We start from the raw sequence: 20,515 nt of genomic DNA on the forward strand, positions 1-20,515 counted from the left end.
GTGCCTATCTAAACAATTGGAATTGGAGTGCGCTTCTGCTAAAGATTTTAAAGGGTCCAATGTAAATAGAGGTCAAAAAGTAGGGTAAAGTGATTTTCTTTGGTTAAAATAAGTGTTAAATACTGTAGCTCTATATTCTGATCATATATACTTGCTTTAAAAGGTTTTAACCAGGAAATATCGCACTTATCCTACCTTTTTTAATCAAAAACATTAGCGATTAGAACAATAAATAAAAGATTCCATGTATCCATGTATCCATGCTAAACTAGAAAAAGTCTTCGAACTAGTGGAGTGAGGTTACTGGTAGACGCACAGAGTTGCCGTTCCGCTACACAGCAGGTTAATGGCGTGGAATGTCTGTGAGGCAAAAACCTGCCTTCCCCCATGTGGCAACTACCCGTAGAACCCGCTAATGTAAGCTGTTCCATGTGTTTGTTTTGTTTTTGTTCTGCCCAGTAGCACCGGCTGTGAACCCCGAGGCGGAGGTGCCTTCTTCCCCACTGTCTGCCACCTCGGCCCTGGAGGACATGGCTCTCTACAGCAACAAGCGCAAGCTGAGACAAGGCCGCCGCAGCCTGGAGGCCGCCGTGCCCACGTAACCCTTAAAACAGCACACTGCAACGAGGAGCATTTGGACACGACGGGACACGTTCGTATCGAGAAGAGGCGCTGACTGAGTCAGTACTGCTATATACTGTACATTACATGCTGTGTCCATAGATTGAGAAGAATTGTTCTTCCGTTAACCACTGCAGAGACTATGAAGCTGAAAATCATCATCATCATCGTCATCATCATAGAAGCACACATACTCACTTAGGATCATATCCTGTGTGCCAGTCATGCCTTTTACAGTCTGTATGGATGAGTCAGCACAAAGACATCGACCATAAAAAAAGAGTCCCTTAGGGCACAACAAAGCGCTAGCATGGTTAGCAAGCAGCTAGCATTGCTACCTAGACCTTCTCCTTTAAAATAAAACAAACAACAATTTGGGTTCTATTCTCAGTGAGCCTATTAGACGATTAATGGAAGGCCACACTGATTGTATTTTATTTTTGACTTTTATTTTCCCCAAATTATTTGATGATTTTGCTGTTTTTAAAAGAAAAGAAAAATAAAACATTGTACTGGAAGAGAAAGAGATGAATTATAGCTGTAATACTAACTTTCTTGAATGATATTTTTGATGCTTTCAGTGAATAGATTGTAAAATGTCAGGTTTCTTTTTTTGTTGTTGAATATTTGGGAGGTGAGGAGTGTATATATGTTGAATGAGGGTGGAACATCCTGCTACCTTCACAGACACAATGTTTTTAAAAAAACACTACATATCGTTATTGCACTGCCATTAGTCAGCTATGTTTTCTTTTCTTTTGCTTTTTTGGCTTTTATTTAGGTTTTTTATTTAGGAGTGTAGAGAGAGACAGGAAGCACACAGCAGGAAGTGGAGACATGTAGTCTCATTTGAACTTGAGTCCTCACAAGGAGCATGTGGTCAGTGTTGAGCCCATAGAGTAATACAAGGATAGAGACCGAACCGGAGAGTTAGCCCCGCCCCCCCGCTATTCATTTCAATAGAAGTTGCTCATTGGCGTTTTGAAGCACCCGGAAGACTGCCGGAAGTATAATTATAACTCAATGGCTCGAGCGAGCGGAAGTTTAGCCTAGCACGTGACGTCATGAACGTCCGTCCACCTCCATGAAAGTGCTGCAATTGGCAGCTTCAACGTTGGATAGCCTTACTGGGGGCTTGGTTGAGCCACCCGGCACCCCACTGGTCAGCTTCTTAACCACTTAAAAACCCTTTTATACTTTGTCATACGTCAAACAGTCCATCTACAAACTCACAACGTGTTGGGGAGCTTGTAGATTTGCATTATTTTGCCGAATGTTATGTTATGTTATGACATGGCCAAGAATCGTAACAATGGGTTAATGTGGTTAACAAACATTATCTCGGCCAATATATTGAGTTTTTAAGTTTTGTATTATATGGTTTTAGTCGAATTGAAGGCCTTCACATATATTACACTGTTGTACAATCATGTTTGTCTCTACTATATGTATCTATATGTACTGTACCTATTACATGTAGTTTATTACATAAACTACATGTATATTTACATGTACATTTATAGTATATTGTACATATAGGTACATATATGTAACTATGTACCTTCATAAATATTTTTAAAGCTAAACAAAGCTTTGAGTATTGGCATATCACTTTATTACATAAATTCTGCTTTGTATACCATCTTGAAATTCCCATTTATGTATGTACAGTTTTTATATTTTACTAGCTGTCGCATATCTGTTTCTTATGCTGGTCTAAAAAAATAAAAGCTGACTTTGGAGCTTCTTGCTGATATCTCCCTGTGTAGAGAATGGGAATAGGTTTAGGGCTGCAACTATGCATGTCATTAATCTATCGATAACAATTTACGATTAATCAAATTAATCGTCTACAATGACATGCCCAGAAAATTGTATCGATTATTAATTGATCATTTTCTTAAAAATGATCAGTTCCTTTTTAAATTTGTTTGAACTGTTTGCAACCCCTAGGCGAAGAGGTTATGTCAAAACGGTTATCACCCTTATTCCTTTTGATGATTCCTGTCCTGATGTGTACAGTATGCCAGTAGTACAGCATCTATGGTTTGAATGGGGGCAGCTTCATTATTACTGTTACATTCCCTTTTTTCAGTGAATGTGACTGCACTGGAGATACCAGCATCACCATCTGATCTATTTGATTGCAACGGATATACAGAATATTTTTTGGGAACGCTTTTTTTTCTTTTTCTCATTTTTAAGTTACGGTACCCTTTGCCCTTTTCAGGGCATCTTTACATCAATGTGAAAAAAGTCATATTTCTACATATCTGGATTTTATTTTATTTTTTGTGAAGGTAGCAGGTGTTGCTTTTTTGTATCTCTTTTGGTTAATTTAATTCTGACGCCACTGAAAAATCGTTTTATTATTGTGTGAATAATGTACAAATACTGAAAGGACAGCAGACTTTTTTGGGGGGGAAGTTAAACTGAGCTAGTCTTAGACCTAATTATTAAGACCAAGCGATGTATGGACTGCTTAGAGGTTTTAGGACAGGCTTGGTGGAGCTCTGTTGCATGTATATTGGTCTAATAAATGGGAGAGCCTCGAGAGGCGAAACTGACCCGGTAAAAATCGCTCTCAAGAAATGTCTCTTTTCAGTCATTCTCAAGCTAGTATTTCTCTCTGCTTTTCGTAAAAAAAGAAAAAAAAGTCAATTTGCATATCTTGACGGGTTGCATAATGTTAATTTAATGTAGGTCCTACTAATTATACTTTCCATGTTGCTCTCACTGACTGAAATTCAGTTTGGTTTTTAACATTTGCAAAATGGCTGATTTATTCTATTTTATTTTTTAAACTTACAGTAGATAAAAGAAATTCTCAAAGAAAAGTGGGATACACTACATTTTTTTTAATGCAGTGTTTGGAACTTTTATTTTGTTCTACTTTGTCTTGAGTTCTCTTGGGGCTATTATTTCCAAGTAGGTTGGAGGGGAGAGGGTCCGAGAAGTCCTATGGTCAAGGGTTAGAGTTCATACAAGACTGTAACTAGTGAATTTGTACAACCAAAGAAGTCTATTTTGTGGTTCAGGAATAATAAATTTTACTTTTCATTTAACAAGTTGATTCTTTGCCTTGTGTCTTGTGATTGATTTGCATTATGAACAAATGAATGATGGCAAAATATATCGTCTGTCATGTGGAAACATTGTATGTCCAAAACTATTACTTTTCAGGTTTCAAATTCCAAACTATCAAAAGTAACAGATCTACAAGATCTGATGCTTTTGTTTGACGCTGTAGTACAGGGGTTTTCAACTGGTGGTTGAAACTAAATGACCTGGGGACCTATGATGGAGAGACGAGGCCTGCAATGTTGTCATTTACTTGGAAGTTGGAGGTGAACACATTCCACAGAAAAAGGGAGTTCGAATCTCAAGAAGGGGGAAGTGCACCCACACTGGTTTAGTCGTCATTATTAGGAAATATGTATTGCATGTGTGTGCTCGATGCTCCTAAAATCAGTATATCCGATTAATATAAAATGAGTTTAATATGGAAGATTGGATAAAGTAATAATTGAATTATGGTAACTGTGAGATAAAGTATAGAATTGAACCTTTTCTGAGCTCTGGACCACTAGCATATTTCATGTCAAGAATGACCGATAGACTGGGCCATGGCTCAATGGTCCAGGCACCTTGGCTGGTAATCCAGTCTGGCAGTGTGCCGCGGGTTCGACTCCCGATCCCGACGGCCTTTACTGCATGTTTTCCCCCCCATCTCTCTCCCCATTTCCTGTCAGCCTACTGTCTGTCCCTCCATAAAAAATATAAAATAAAGGCGAAAGCGACAAAAAAAAATAATGACCGATAGGGCTTGATATAATTTGTTGTGCGTACTACCGCGTAGCCTTTCCCCTCATGCTTATTAATTAAAATATGTTTTAAACATTTTAATACATTTAACAATTGTTTGTATTTCCATGTTTTCCCATGGACCACCTGCAGATCTAATTATACCATGGACCACTAACTAGTCTGTGAGCTATTTGAGAAACAGTGGGATGCATAGACATGGGATGCATTAACAAGTGTCACAAAAAATAAAAATAATCTTAGCCCATATGCCCACCCAACACAAGAGTGGTCCCCAGGTTGATTCGTAGTCAGGGTGATGGTCCCTCGTTCACAATCGGTTGAAAACCCTTGCTGTAGTATGATCAAGTAGGGACGTTGATTTACAAAGAAAACACAAAGTTAGAATATGGAGATAAGAGGTTTCTGCCCAACAGCGACGACATAAAAATATATATTTATAGCACATTTCATTCATCAAGTACAGTTCAATGTGCTTCACAGAATAGGTTCAGATTAAATAGGAGGAAATAAAAATAAACAAACAATGAGACATAATTTTTTTTTAAATAGTGCAGAAACCTACAGTAGGTAAAAAGCAGTGCTAAAAGGTGATATATTTTAAAGATGTCAAAAAGATTCAGTGACCCACAGAGCATCCGGCAGGCTGTTTAAAAGGCCATGAGTCAGGACCATAATAGCTAAAGGCTGCTTCCCTGTCATATTCAAACTTTGTTTTTTTGTATAAAAGATTTAGCCCCCAGGTCCGTCGCAAAAATCCCGGCATTTTTTGCTCAAAATGGCGTCCGGCGCCATAGCCAAAAATGAACTTTTTATCTAGATGACCTAGAATCATGTATGAATACACTTTTCCATACAAGTCAACCATAAGGATTCCAAATCTGACACCATTTTAATCATAAGACCTCGTTTTGGCCCCGGAATTCAAGATGGCCGTCATCCAGTACAGTGAGAACATTACTTTTGAGTAGGAAAGCAATCTATTTGGGGGTTGTAATTTTTACAGACACACATGATTTTCAAAATCCTCCAAAATCATGAAAAAAGACATACTATAATTCATGGTTTCGGACGGCATACTATAGAATGTCGTTTTTCGTGATTTTGGACTATTTGAAAAAATGATGAAAATCATGAAAAAACGACATACTATAGTCCATGGTTTGGGACGGCATAATATATTTTGTCATATTTTCATGATTTTGGGTCACTATGTCAGAGCCAGAACTTGAACCTGCAGCCTCCTGATTCCCAGGCAGGCTATGTACCCAGTGAGCCACTGTGCATGCTGTTCTTAAAAGGCTGAATAGATAATGACAGAAGAGCCAGAGACTTGTTTCCATTGTGGTTCATAAACATTCAAACGTCTAGAGATAAACAACAGCAAAAGAAACAATAGACAAATCTTGTGTTATTTTATTTTTTGTATTTTATTTTTGTATCAATGTTGTACTCAAAGGGAACAGCAGACTTTGTTGTGGCAGGTAGCAAGTAGATCAGTGACTTAGCACACTGGCTGCATGATCTGGAGATTGTGGGTTCAAACCCCACTCAAATCTTTACTTGCCAAAATCTGCCATTGACCCCCATTCTGAATTTCTCAAATTTAAAGCACTATATTTCTAAAACTATGAAACATTTCAAAGATTCCTTTTCAGGCAAACATGCCCACCGTAAGATGAACCTAAATAGGTTTGAATGGGGTTTCTAGGTGTAAGTATGTACGACTAGTAGCATGCCAAAGTTTGTGCTATTGCCATTGGGAATGCATTGGGCGTTTAACTTAAATAACTCAGAAACTACAAAACATTTCAAAGTAAAAAGTTCCAGCATGTGTCTCCACAGAAAGCTGAATTATAAAAAGTGTGAATGGAGTTTCTAGGTGAATGATTTTTTGACGTGCCACTATCTGCCATTATAAATTTCTCAAATTTAAAGCACTATATTTCTAAAACTATGAAACATTTCAAAGATTCCTTTTCAGGCAAACATGTCCACCGTAAGATGAACCTAAATAGGTTTGAATGGGGATTCTAGGTGTAAGTATGTAGGACTAGTAGCATGCCAAAGTTATAATTTTTTTCGGACGGCATACTATTGCATGTCGTTTTTAGTGATTTTGGACTATTTGAAAAAAATATGAAAATCATGAAAAAACGACATACTATAGTTCATGGCTTCGGACGGCATACTATAGCATGTCGTTTTTCATGATTTTGGAGATTTTGAAAAAAATATGAAAATCATGAAAAAACGACATACTATAGTCCATGGTTTGGGACGGCATAATATATTTTGTCATATTTTCATGATTTTGGGACACTATGTCAGAGCTAGGACTTGAACCTGCAGCCTCCTGATTCCCAGGCAGGCTCTGTACCCAGTGAACCACTGTGCATGCTGTTCTTAAAAGGCCGAATAGATAATGACAGTAGAGCCAGAGACTTGTCCATCGAGACGTGTCCATCGTGGTTCATAAACATTCACGATAACACTTAAAAGCACTAAAGACACCTTTGATGCACAGCACCATTCAAATGCTCTGTACATGATCCCAAGGCCCCATTTGAAAAGTGACACCAAGAAGAACAACTTACAACCTAAAGATCACTGAGAGCTCAGTGGCACCCTTGTTAAGATGACGTCCATGTGAGCCAGAGGTTGTGAGTTAAAATCCAGCTGAGTTCCTCCTACTTTCACTCTGCTGCATGTTTTGGAGAATAACATCCAGAAGAGAACTGGAAAGAGATGGAAAGCTGAGGAGATTCTCAGAGAGCATGGTGTCTTTTATTCAAATCCTCAAAAATGATGCAAAACGGCATGCTAAGTATGGCGTTCGAGACCATGGGCTATAGCCCATGGTCTCGGAGTGATTTTCGTCTTTTTTTCAAATCCTCAAAAATGATGGAAAACGGCATGCTATAGTATGCCGTTCGAGACCATGGGCTATAGCCCATCGTATGGGAGTGATTTTCGTCTTTTTTTCAAATCCTCGTTTTCGTCTTTTTTTCAAATCCTCAAAAATGATGCAAAACGGCATGCTATAGTATGGCGTTCGAGACCATGGGCTATAGCCCATCGTCTCGGAGTGATTTTCGTCTTTTTTTCAAATCCTCAAAAATGATGAAAAACGGCATGCTATAGTATGCCGTCCGATATGGGCTATAGCCCAGGGTCATAAATGATGAAAAACGAGGATTTGAAAAAAAGACGTAAATGACTCCGAGACGATGGGCTGTAGCCCATGGTCTCGGAGTGATTTTCGTCTTTTTTTCAAATCCTCAAAAATGATGGAAAACGGCATGCTATAGTATGCCGTTCGAGACCATGGGCTATAGCCCATCGTCTGGGAGTGATTTTCGTCTTTTTTTCAAATCCTCGTTTTCGTCTTTTTTTCAAATCCTCAAAAATGATGAAAAACGGCATGCTAAAACTATGAAACATTTCAAAGATTCCTTTTCAGGCAAACATGTCCGCCGTAAGATGAACCTAAATAGGTTTGAATGGGGTTTCTAGGTGTAAGTATGTAGGACTAGTAGCATGCCAAAGTTTGTGCTATTGCCATTGAGAATGCATTGGGCGTTTAAGTGAAATAACTCAGAAACTACAAAACATTTCAAAGTAAAAAGTTCCAGCATGTGTCTCCACAGTAAGCTGAATTTGAAACAGTGTGAATGCAGTTTCTAGGTGAAAGTGCTTTTTTGACGTGCCACTATCTGCCATTATAAATTTCTCAAATTTAAAGCACTATATTTCTAAAACTATGAAACATTTCAAAGATTCCTTTTCAGGCAAACATGTCCACCGTAAGATGAACCTAAATAGGTTTGAATGGGGATTCTAGGTGTAAGTATGTAGGACTAGTAGCATGACAAAGTTATAATTTTTTTCGGACGGCATACTATAGCATGTCGTTTTTCATGATTTTGGAGGATTTGAAAAAAAGATGAAAATCATGAAAAAACGACATGCTATAGTCCATGGTTTGGGACGGCATAATATATTTTGTGATATTTTCATGATTTTGGGACACTATGTCAGAGCAGGGACTTGAACCTGCAGCCTCCTGATTCCCAGGCAGGCTCTGTACCCAGTGAGCCACTGTGCATGATGTTCTTAAAAGGCCGAATAGATAATGACAGAAGAGCCAGAGACTTGTTTCCATCGTGGTTCATAAACATTCACGATAACACTTAAAAGCACTAAAGACACCTTTGATGCACAGCACCATTCAAATGCTCTGTACATGATCGCAAGGCCCCATTTGAAAAGTGACACCAAGAAGAACAACTTACAACCTAAAGATCACTGAGAGCTCAGTGGCACCCTTGTTAAGATGACGTCCATGTGAGCCAGAGGTTGTGAGTTCAAATCCAGCTGAGTTCCTCCTACTTTCACTCTGCTGCATGTTTTGGAGAATAACATCCAGAAGAGAACTGGAAAGAGATGGAAAGCTGAGGAGATTCTCAGAGAGCATGGTGTCTTTTTTTCAAATCCTCAAAAATGATGCAAAACGGCATGCTAAGTATGGCGTTCGAGACCATGGGCTATAGCCCATCGTCTCGGAGTGATTTTCGTCTTTTTTTCAAATCCTCAAAAATGATGAAAAACGGCATGCTATAGTATGCCGTCCGATATGGGCTATAGCCCAGGGTCATAAATGATGAAAAACGAGGATTTGAAAAAAGACGAAAATGACTCCGAGACGATGGGCTATAGCCCATGGTCTCGGAGTGATTTTCGTCTTTTTTTCAAATCCTCAAAAATTATGGAAAACGGCATGCTATAGTATGCCATTCGAGGCCATGGGCTATAGCCCATCGTCTGGGAGTGATTTTCGTCTTTTTTTCAAATCCTCGTTTTCGTCTTTTTTTCAAATCCTCAAAAATGATGCAAAACGGCATGCTATAGTATGGCGTTCGAGACCATGGGCTATATATAGCCCATCGTCTCGGAGTGATTTTCGTCTTTTTTTCAAATCCTCAAAAATGATGAAAAACGGCATGCTATAGTATGCCGTCCGATATGGGCTATAGCGTTTAAGTTAAATAACTCAGAAACTACAAAACATTTCAAAGTAAAAAGTTCCAGCATGTGTCTCCACAGTAAGCTGAATTTGAAACAGTGTGAATGTAGTTTCTAGGTGAAAGTGCTTTTTTGACATGCCAATATCTGCCATTGAGCCCCATTGTAAATGTCTCAAATTTGAAAGCACTATATTTCTAAAACGATGAAACATTTCAAAGATTCCTTTTCAGGCAAACATGTCCACCGTAAGATGAACCTAAATTTCACTCTGCTGCATGTTTTGGAGAATAACATCCAGAAGAGAACTGGAAAGAGATGGAAAGCTGAGGAGATTCTCAGAGAGCATGGTGTCTTTTTTTCAAATAGCCCATCGTCTCGGAGTGATTTTCGTCTTTTTTTCAAATCCTCAAAAATTATGAAAAACGGCATGCTATAGTATGCCGTCCGATATGGGCTATAGCCCAGGGTCATAAATGATGGAAAACGAGGATTTGAAAAAAAGACGAAAATGACTCCGAGACGATGGGCTATAGCCCATGGTCTCGGAGTGATTTTCGTCTTTTTTTCAAATCCTCAAAAATGATGGAAAACGGCATGCTATAGTATGCCGTTCGAGACCATGGGCTATAGCCCATCGTCTGGGATTGATTTTCGTCTTTTTTTCAAATCCTCGTTTTCGTCTTTTTTTCAAATCCTCAAAAATGATGCAAAACGGCATGCTAAAACTATGAAACATTTAAAAGATTCCTTTTCAGGCAAACATGTCCGCCGTAAGATGAACCTAAATAGGTTTGAATGGGGTTTCTAGGTGTAAGTATGTAGGACTAGTAGCATGCCAAAGTTTGTGCTATTGCCATTGAGAATGCATTGGGCGTTTAAGTGAAATAACTCAGAAACTACAAAACATTTCAAAGTAAAAAGTTCCAACATGTGTCTCCACAGTAAGCTGAATTTGAAACAGTGTGAATGCAGTTTCTAGGTGAAAGTGCTTTTTTGACATGCCAATATCTGCCATTGAGCCCCATTGTAAATGTCTCAAATTTGAAAGCACTATATTTCTAAAACGATGAAACATTTCAAAGATTCCTTTTCAGGCAAACATGTCCACCGTAAGATGAACCTAAATAGGTTTGAATGGGGTTTCTAGGTGTAAGTATGTACGACTAGTAGCATGCCAAAGTTTGTGCTATTGCCATTGGGAATGCATTGGGCGTTTAACTTAAATAACTCAGAAACTACAAAACATTTCAAAGTAAAAAGTTCCAGCATGTGTCTCCACAGAAAGCTGAATTATAAAAAGTGTGAATGGAGTTTCTAGGTGAATGATTTTTTGACGTGCCACTATCTGCCATTATAAATTTCTCAAATTTAAAGCACTATATTTCTAAAACTATGAAGCATTTCAAAGATTCCTTTTCAGGCAAACATGTCCACCGTAAGATGAACCTGAATAGGTTTGAATGGGGATTCTAGGTGTAAGTATGTAGGACTAGTAGCATGCCAAAGTTATAATTTTTTTCAGACGGCATACTATAGCATGTCGTTTTTCGTGATTTTGGACTATTTGAAAAAAAGATGAAAATCATGAAAAAACGACATACTATAGTTCATGGCTTCGGACGGCATACTATAGCATGTCGTTTTTCATGATTTTGGAGGATTTGAAAAAAAGATGAAAATCATGAAAAAACGACATACTATAGTCCATGGTTTGGGACGGCATAATATATTTTGTCATATTTTCATGATTTTGGGACACTATGTCAGAGCCGGGACTTGAACCTGCAGCCTCCTGATTCCGAGGCAGGCTCTGTACCCAGTGAGCCTGTGCATGCTGTTCTTAAAAGGCCGAATAGATAATGACAGAAGAGCCAGAGACTTGTTTCCATCGTGGTTCATAAACATTCACGATAACACTTAAAAGCACTAAAGACACCTTTGATGCACAGCACCATTCAAATGCTCTGTACATGATCCCAAGGCCCCATTTGAAAAGTGACACCAAGAAGAACAACTTACAACCTAAAGATCACTGAGAGCTCAGTGGCACCCTTGTTAAGATGACATCCATGTGAGCCAGAGGTTGTGAGTTCAAAACCAGCTGAGTTCCTCCTACTTTCACTCTGCTGCATGTTTTGGAGAATAACATCCAGAAGAGAACTGGTAAGAGATGGAAAGCTGAGGAGATTCTCAGAGAGCATGGTGTCTTTTTTTCAAATCCTCAAAAATGATGCAAAACGGCATGCTATAGTATGGCGTTCGAGACCATGGGCTATAGCCCATCGTCTCGGAGTGATTTTCGTCTTTTTTTCAAATCCTCAAAAATGATGCAAAACGGCATGCTAAAACTATGAAACATTTAAAAGATTCCTTTTCAGGCAAACATGTCCGCCGTAAGATGAACCTAAATAGGTTTGAATGGGGTTTCTAGGTGTAAGTATGTAGGACTAGTAGCATGCCAAAGTTATAATTTTTTTCAGACGGCATACTATAGCATGTCGTTTTTCGTGATTTTGGACTATTTGAAAAAAAGATGAAAATCATGAAAAAACGACATACTATAGTTCATGGCTTCGGACGGCATACTATAGCATGTCGTTTTTCATGATTTTGGAGGATTTGAAAAAAAGATGAAAATCATGAAAAAACGACATACTATATAGTCCATGGTTTGGGACGGCATAATATATTTTGTCATATTTTCATGATTTTGGGACACTATGTCAGAGCCGGGACTTGAACCTGCAGCCTCCTGATTCCGAGGCAGGCTCTGTACCCAGTGAGCCACTGTGCATGCTGTTTTTAAAAGGCCGAATAGATAATGACAGAAGAGCCAGAGACTTGTTTCCATCGTGGTTCATAAACATTCACGATAACACTTAAAAGCACTAAAGACACCTTTGATGCACAGCACCATTCAAATGCTCTGTACATGATCCCAAGGCCCCATTTGAAAAGTGACACCAAGAAGAACAACTTACAACCTAAAGATCACTGAGAGCTCAGTGGCACCCTTGTTAAGATGACGTCCATGTGAGCCAGAGGTTGTGAGTTAAAATCCAGCTGAGTTCCTCCTACTTTCACTCTGCTGCATGTTTTGGAGAATAACATCCAGAAGAGAACTGGAAAGAGATGGAAAGCTGAGGAGATTCTCAGAGAGCATGGTGTCTTTTTTTCAAATCCTCAAAAATGATGCAAAACGGCATGCTATAGTATGGGTTTCTAGACCATGGGCTATAGCCCATCGTCTCGGAGTGATTTTCGTCTTTTTTTCAAATCCTCAAAAATGATGAAAAACGGCATGCTATAGTATGCCGTCCGATATGGGCTATAGCCCAGGGTCATAAATGATGAAAAACGAGGATTTGAAAAAAAGACGAAAATGACTCCGAGACGATGGGCTATAGCCCATGGTCTCGGAGTGATTTTCGTCTTTTTTTCAAATCCTCAAAAATGATGGAAAACGGCATGTTATAGTATGCCGTTCGAGACCATGGGCTATAGCCCATCGTCTCGGAGTGATTTTCGTCTTTTTTTCAAATCCTCGTTTTCGTCTTTTTTTCAAATCCTCAAAAATGATGCAAAACGGCATGATAAAACTATGAAACATTTCAAAGATTCCCTTTCAGGCAAACATGTCCGCCGTAAGATGAACCTAAATAGGTTTGAATGGGGTTTCTAGGTGTAAGTATGTAGGACTAGTAGCATGCCAAAGTTTGTGTTATTGCCATTGAGAATGCATTGGGCGTTTAAGTTAAATAACTCAGAAACTACAAAACATTTCAAAGTAAAAAAGTTCCAGCATGTGTCTCCACAGTAAGCTGAATTTGAAACAGTGTGAATGCAGTTTCTAGGTGAAAGTGTTTTTTTGACATGCCAATATCTGCCATTGAGCCCCATTGTAAATGTCTCAAATTTGAAAGCACTATATTTCTAAAACGATGAAACATTTCAAAGATTCCTTTTCAGGCAAACATGTCCACCGTAAGATGAACCTAAATAGGTTTGAATGGGGTTTCTAGGTGTAAGTATGTACGACTAGTAGCATGCCAAAGTTTGTGCTATTGCCATTGGGAATGCATTGGGCGTTTAACTTAAATAACTCAGAAACTACAAAACATTTCAAAGTAAAAAGTTCCAGCATGTGTCTCCACAGAAAGCTGAATTATAAAAAGTGTAAATGGAGTTTCTAGGTGAAAGTGCTTTTTTGACGTGCCAATATCTGCCATTGAGCCCCATTGTAAATGTCTCAAATTTGAAAGCACTATATTTCTAAAACGATGAAACATTTCAAAGATTCCTTTTCAGGCAAACATGTCCACCGTAAGATGAACCTAAATAGGTTTGAATGGGGTTTCTAGGTGTAAGTATGTACGACTAGTAGCATGCCAAAGTTTGTGCTATTGCCATTGGGAATGCATTGGGCGTTTAACTTAAATAACTCAGAAACTACAAAACATTTCAAAGTAAAAAGTTCCAGCATGTGTCTCCACAGAAAGCTGAATTATAAAAAGTGTGAATGGAGTTTCTAGGTGAATGATTTTTTGACGTGCCACTATCTGCCATTATAAATTTCTCAAATTTAAAGCACTATATTTCTAAAACTATGAAACATTTCAAAGATTCCTTTTCAGGCAAACATGTCCACCGTAAGATGAACCTAAATAGGTTTGAATGGGGATTCTAGTTGTAAGTATGTAGGACTAGTAGCATGCCAAAGTTATACTTTTTTTCGGACGGCATACTATAGCATGTCGTTTTTCGGGATTTTGGACTATTTGAAAAAAAGATGAAAATCATGAAAAAACGACATACTATAGTTCATGGCTTCGGACGGCATACTATAGCATGTCGTTTTTCATGATTTTGGAGGATTTGAAAAAAAGATGAAAATCATGAAAAAACGACATACTATAGTCCATGGTTTGGGACGGCATAATATATTTTGTCATATTTTCATGATTTTGGGACACTATGTCAGAGCCGGGACTTGAACCTGCAGCCTCCTGATTCCCAGGCAGGCTCTGTACCCAGTGAGCCACTGTGCATGCTGTTCTTAAAAGGCCGAATAGATAATGACAGAAGAGCCAGAGACTTGTTTCCATCATGGTTCATAAACATTCACGATAACACTTAAAAGCACTAAAGACACCTTTGATGCACAGCACCATTCAAATGCTCTGTACATGATCCCAAGGCCCCATTTGAAAAGTGACACCAAGAAGAACAACTTACAACCTAAAGATCACTGAGAGCTCAGTGGCACCCTTGTTAAGATGACGTCCATGTGAGCCAGAGGTTGTGAGTTAAAATCCAGCTGAGTTCCTCCTACTTTCACTGATTTTCGTCTTTTTTTCAAATCCTCAAAAATTATGAAAAACGGCATGCTATAGTATGCCGTCCGATATGGGCTATAGCCCAGGGTCATAAATGATGAAAAACGAGGATTTGAAAAAAAGACGAAAATGACTCCGAGACGATGGGCTATAGCCCATGGTCTCGGAGTGATTTTCGTCTTTTTTTCAAATCCTCAAAAATGATGGAAAACGGCATGTTATAGTATGCCGTTCGAGACCATGGGCTATAGCCCATCGTCTGGGAGTGATTTTCGTCTTTTTTTCAAATCCTCGTTTTCGTCTTTTTTTCAAATCCTCAAAAATGATGCAAAACGGCATGCTAAAACTATGAAACATTTCAAAGATTCCTTTTCAGGCAAACATGTCCGCCGTAAGATGAACCTAAATAGGTTTGAATGGGGTTTCTAGGTGTAAGTATGTAGGACTAGTAGCATGCCAAAGTTTGTGCTATTGCCATTGAGAATGCATTGGGCGTTTAAGTTAAATAACTCAGAAACTACAAAACATTTCAAAGTAAAAAAGTTCCAGCATGTGTCTCCACAGTAAGCTGAATTTGAAACAGTGTGAATGCAGTTTCTAGGTGAAAGTGCTTTTTTGACATGCCAATATCTGCCATTGAGCCCCATTGTAAATGTCTCAAATTTGAAAGCACTATATTTCTAAAACGATGAAACATTTCAAAGATTCCTTTTCAGGCAAACATGTCCATCGTAGGATGAACCTAAATAGGTTTGAATGGGGTTTCTAGGTGTAAGTATGTACGACTAGTAGCATGCCAAAGTTTGTGCTATTGCCATTGGGAATGCATTGGGCGTTTAACTTAAATAACTCAGAAACTACAAAACATTTCAAAGTAAAAAGTTCCAGCATGTGTCTCCACAGAAAGCTGAATTATAAAAAGTGTGAATGGAGTTTCTAGGTGAATTATTTTTTGACGTGCCACTATCTGCCATTATAAATTTCTCAAATTTAAAGCACTATATTTCTAAAACTATGAAACATTTCAAAGATTCCTTTTCAGGCAAACATGTCCACCGTAAGATGAACCTAAATAGGTTTGAATGGGGATTCTAGGTGTAAGTATGTAGGACTAGTAGCATGCCAAAGTTATAATTTTTTTCAGACGGCATACTATAGCATGTCGTTTTTCGTGATTTTGGACTATTTGAAAAAAAGATGAAAATCATGAAAAAACGACATACTATAGTTCATGGCTTCGGACGGCATACTATAGCATGTCGTTTTTCATGATTTTGGAGGATTTGAAAAAAAGATGAAAATCATGAAAAAACTACATACTATATAGTCCATGGTTTGGGACGGCATAATATATTTTGTCATATTTCCATGATTTTGGGACACTATGTCAGAGCCGGGACTTGAACCTGCAGCCTCCTGATTCCCAGGCAGGCTCTGTACCCAGTGAGCCACTGTGCATGCTGTTCTTAAAAGGCTGAATAGATAATGACAGAAGAGCCAGAGACTTGTTTCCATCGTGGTTCATAAACATTCACGATAACACTTAAAAGCACTAAAGTCACCTTTGATGCACAGCACCATTCAAATGCTCTGTACATGATCCCAAGGCCCCATTTGAAAAGTGACACCAAGAAGAACAACTTACAACCTAAAGATCACTGAGAGCTCAGTGGCACCCTTGTTAAGATGACGTCCATGTGAGCCAGAGGTTGTGAGTTCAAATCCAGCTGAGTTCCTCCTACTTTCACTCTGCTGCATGTTTTGGAGAATAACATCCAGAAGAGAACTGGTAAGAGATGGAAAGCTGAGGAGATTCTCAGAGAGCATGGTGTCTTTTTTTCAAATCCTCAAAAATGATGCAAAACGGCATGCTATAGTATGGCGTTCGAGACCATGGGCTATAGCCCATACTATATAGTCCATGGTTTGGGACGGCATAATATATTTTGTCATATTTTCATGATTTTGGGACACTATGTCAGAGCCGGGACTTGAACCTGCAGCCTCCTGATTCCGAGGCAGGCTCTGTACCCAGTGAGCCACTGTGCATGCTGTTTTTAAAAGGCCGAATAGATAATGACAGAAGAGCCAGAGACTTGTTTCCATCGTGGTTCATAAACATTCACGATAACACTTAAAAGCACTAAAGACACCTTTGATGCACAGCACCATTCAAATGCTCTGTACATGATCCCAAGGCCCCATTTGAAAAGTGACACCAAGAAGAACAACTTACAACCTAAAGATCACTGAGAGCTCAGTGGCACCCTTGTTAACACAGCCGACGCGAATCGCGTATCAATACGTTATCAATTAATCAAACGTCGGGTGCGGATCACGTATCAATACGTTTCAATCACTTTTTTATAGCATACTTTCATTCATCTTTTTACCCACCCGGACAATGAAGAACCATCGCCCTATCATTGCTGCTTAGTCCCGCTCACGTGATCAGAAAAAAAAAAAAAAAAAAAAACCCCTCCCCTCCTGAAAACAGGAGGGCGGGCCGCTTTACGTGTAGAAGCCAGTGTAATGGATGCGCCCATGCCGATGTGTGAAAAGAATCAAATTTCACCTAACCTCGCCTCACCAGGCTTTCCACCTCGGCTCGGACATTTGATTCCCCCCTCCCCTCCTGTTTCTCCAGGAGGAGGATCTTGCGAGGGGGTACATGCTCTCCTCTGTCTCTCGGAAAAAAACATGATGAACGCTGAACGGAACGCTGCCTATTGCCTAAACACATATGCACCAGATCGGCATTGCAAATGCATAACATCTGCAACACACATGGACAGATGCATGTTTCCTTCTTCATACTGTAGCGACCAAACGATCCCCGAGCCTACAATACTACGAACTAACCACAGTATCGAGGGGCCGCCACGACAAGACAGTGTTCCGTTGGTGGATCACGTATCGCCATGCAGAGCCGTCATAATCGGAGATCGCTCAGACGTGTGATTGTAACGCTTTTTTATTCATTATAATTGTAGTGATAAGACCGCAATGAACGCGTCGGGGACGTAATCGACCCGGGTGTAATGTATAACGAACTTTTCCGCGACCTAAACCGTGGTGTTGTCATCTGTGGAAGTCATTTTTTCCTTCTCGTCGACATCACAGCCGGGTGACGCTTTTTTTCCCCTCCATCGCCCCCAAGCTGCATGCCCATAGCCTGGCTTGGCCAGCCTCATAGCGGGGATTCACTGAAGATTCTTCCCCGGAGGAAACATCAGTGAACCCTCGCTATGAGTCTGGCCGTGCCAGGCTAGCATGCCCAGGCATGTTCCCCTACACTAGCTTGAAAAACAAAATCAGCTGATGACAACGCGTCTCACCGTTATACTATAGTTCTGAACCGAACGGTGGAATGGGACTTTTTATAGCCGTACGGATCAAGACTTTTGCTGCCCAATGTGCCCATGACCCCCCCCCCCCCCCCAATGTTACTGCGATCAAAACAATGAAAGCAGTGAGATAGATTAGGCGAGGCGGCAATCATCATCAAAAAGAAAGCATAGTTATGAAGGTTTATAGTCAGACATTGACAGGCAGATATAACAATAAACACAATAAATATGCTATACATCCTATACATCGAATGAAAGCCCTGAATGTGTACTTTTACGAGGAAAAGAGTAAACATTGATCCCATGTACAGTTTGTCATAAATTGGGTGGATGCACATTGCGCCCACCAGATATAACTGCAGAGAAGACATGGACCCGAACTCAATATTCACAAAATAAGGCCTATAGCGACATATAAATACTATATACCGTATGAAACAGAAGACTCTCTGCTTTCATAAGAAAAAAACTTCTACTGTAGTAATAATAAAAATCACACCCATGTGAAGTGAGTGGTGCAACTCTGCAGAGTTGCACCACTCACTTCACATGGGTGTGATGCAACTCTGCAGAGTTGCACCACTCACTTCACATGGGTGTGATTTTTATTATTACTACAGTAGAAGTTTTTTTCTTATGAAAGCAGAGAGTCTTCTGTTTCATACGGTATATAGTATTTATATGTCGCTATAGGCCATATTTTGTGATTATTGAGGAGTTCACGTCCATGTCTTCTCTGAAGTTATCTGGTGGGCACAAGCTGCATTCAATAACCAATTACTGTCTAACTGTACATGGGATCAATGTTTACTCTTTTCCTCGTAAAAGTACACATTCAGGGCTTTCATTCGGTGTATAGGATGTATAGGATATTTATTGGGTTCAATTTTATATCTGCCTGTCAATGTCTCTGACTTTAAACCATCCATAACTCTGCTCGCTGTTCAAGATAACCACTTCCAGGCAAATGCAGGTGTTGCAAAAAGGTCAATATCTCCAGAATGGAACATGGTCAAATCAAAATGTATTTTTTTAATTGAAGTGGACAAGTTCAGCTTTCTTTTGATGTATGCGTGTGATTCTCGCTATAAGAGAACATTTTGCTGTGGGCCCCCGAACAAGGCCTTTGTGCAATGTTAAACGGTAGCAACATCCAAATAGGCCTGTCGAGATCTTGTAGCAATCAAAGTGTTAAGATGACGTCCATGTGAGCCAGAGGTTGTGAGTTAAAATCCAGCTGAGTTCCTCCTACTTTCACTCTGCTGCATGTTTTGGAGAATAACATCCAGAAGAGAACTGGAAAGAGATGGAAAGCTGAGGAGATTCTCAGAGAGCATGGTGTCTTTTTTTCAAATCCTCAAAAATGATGCAAAACGGCATGCTATAGTATGGGTTTCTAGACCATGGGCTATAGCCCATCGTCTCGGAGTGATTTTCGTCTTTTTTTCAAATCCTCAAAAATGATGAAAAACGGCATGCTATAGTATGCCGTCCGATATGGGCTATAGCCCAGGGTCATAAATGATGAAAAACGAGGATTTGAAAAAAAGACGAAAATGACTCCGAGACGATGGGCTATAGCCCATGGTCTCGGAGTGATTTTCGTCTTTTTTTCAAATCCTCAAAAATGATGGAAAACGGCATGTTATAGTATGCCGTTCGAGACCATGGGCTATAGCCCATCGTCTCGGAGTGATTTTCGTCTTTTTTTCAAATCCTCGTTTTCGTCTTTTTTTCAAATCCTCAAAAATGATGCAAAACGGCATGATAAAACTATGAAACATTTCAAAGATTCCCTTTCAGGCAAACATGTCCGCCGTAAGATGAACCTAAATAGGTTTGAATGGGGTTTCTAGGTGTAAGTATGTAGGACTAGTAGCATGCCAAAGTTTGTGTTATTGCCATTGAGAATGCATTGGGCGTTTAAGTTAAATAACTCAGAAACTACAAAACATTTCAAAGTAAAAAAGTTCCAGCATGTGTCTCCACAGTAAGCTGAATTTGAAACAGTGTGAATGCAGTTTCTAGGTGAAAGTGTTTTTTTGACATGCCAATATCTGCCATTGAGCCCCATTGTAAATGTCTCAAATTTGAAAGCACTATATTTCTAAAACGATGAAACATTTCAAAGATTCCTTTTCAGGCAAACATGTCCACCGTAAGATGAACCTAAATAGGTTTGAATGGGGTTTCTAGGTGTAAGTATGTACGACTAGTAGCATGCCAAAGTTTGTGCTATTGCCATTGGGAATGCATTGGGCGTTTAACTTAAATAACTCAGAAACTACACAACATTTCAAAGTAAAAAGTTCCAGCATGTGTCTCCACAGAAAGCTGAATTATAAAAAGTGTAAA

The 20,515-nt window shown here is 39.3% G+C and overlaps 1 protein-coding gene across 1 annotated transcript in view; it reads left to right on the plus strand.

Annotated features, from left to right (window-relative positions):
• scrib (scribble planar cell polarity protein) overlaps positions 1-3,694 on the plus strand; it is a 127,214-nt gene extending 123,520 nt beyond the window's left edge. Inside the window, exon 47 of the mRNA XM_079489163.1 lies at positions 460-3,694. Within this exon, the coding sequence (XP_079345289.1) occupies positions 460-602 (143 nt within the window). The 3' untranslated portion in view covers positions 603-3,694. The remainder of the gene's footprint in view (positions 1-459) is intronic.
• Positions 3,695-20,515: the final 16,821 nt, after the last annotated feature.

The sequence above is a fragment of the Electrona antarctica genome (genome assembly GCF_951216825.1).
Source record: "Electrona antarctica genome assembly, chromosome: 20".
Lineage (NCBI taxonomy): Eukaryota > Metazoa > Chordata > Actinopteri > Myctophiformes > Myctophidae > Electrona > Electrona antarctica.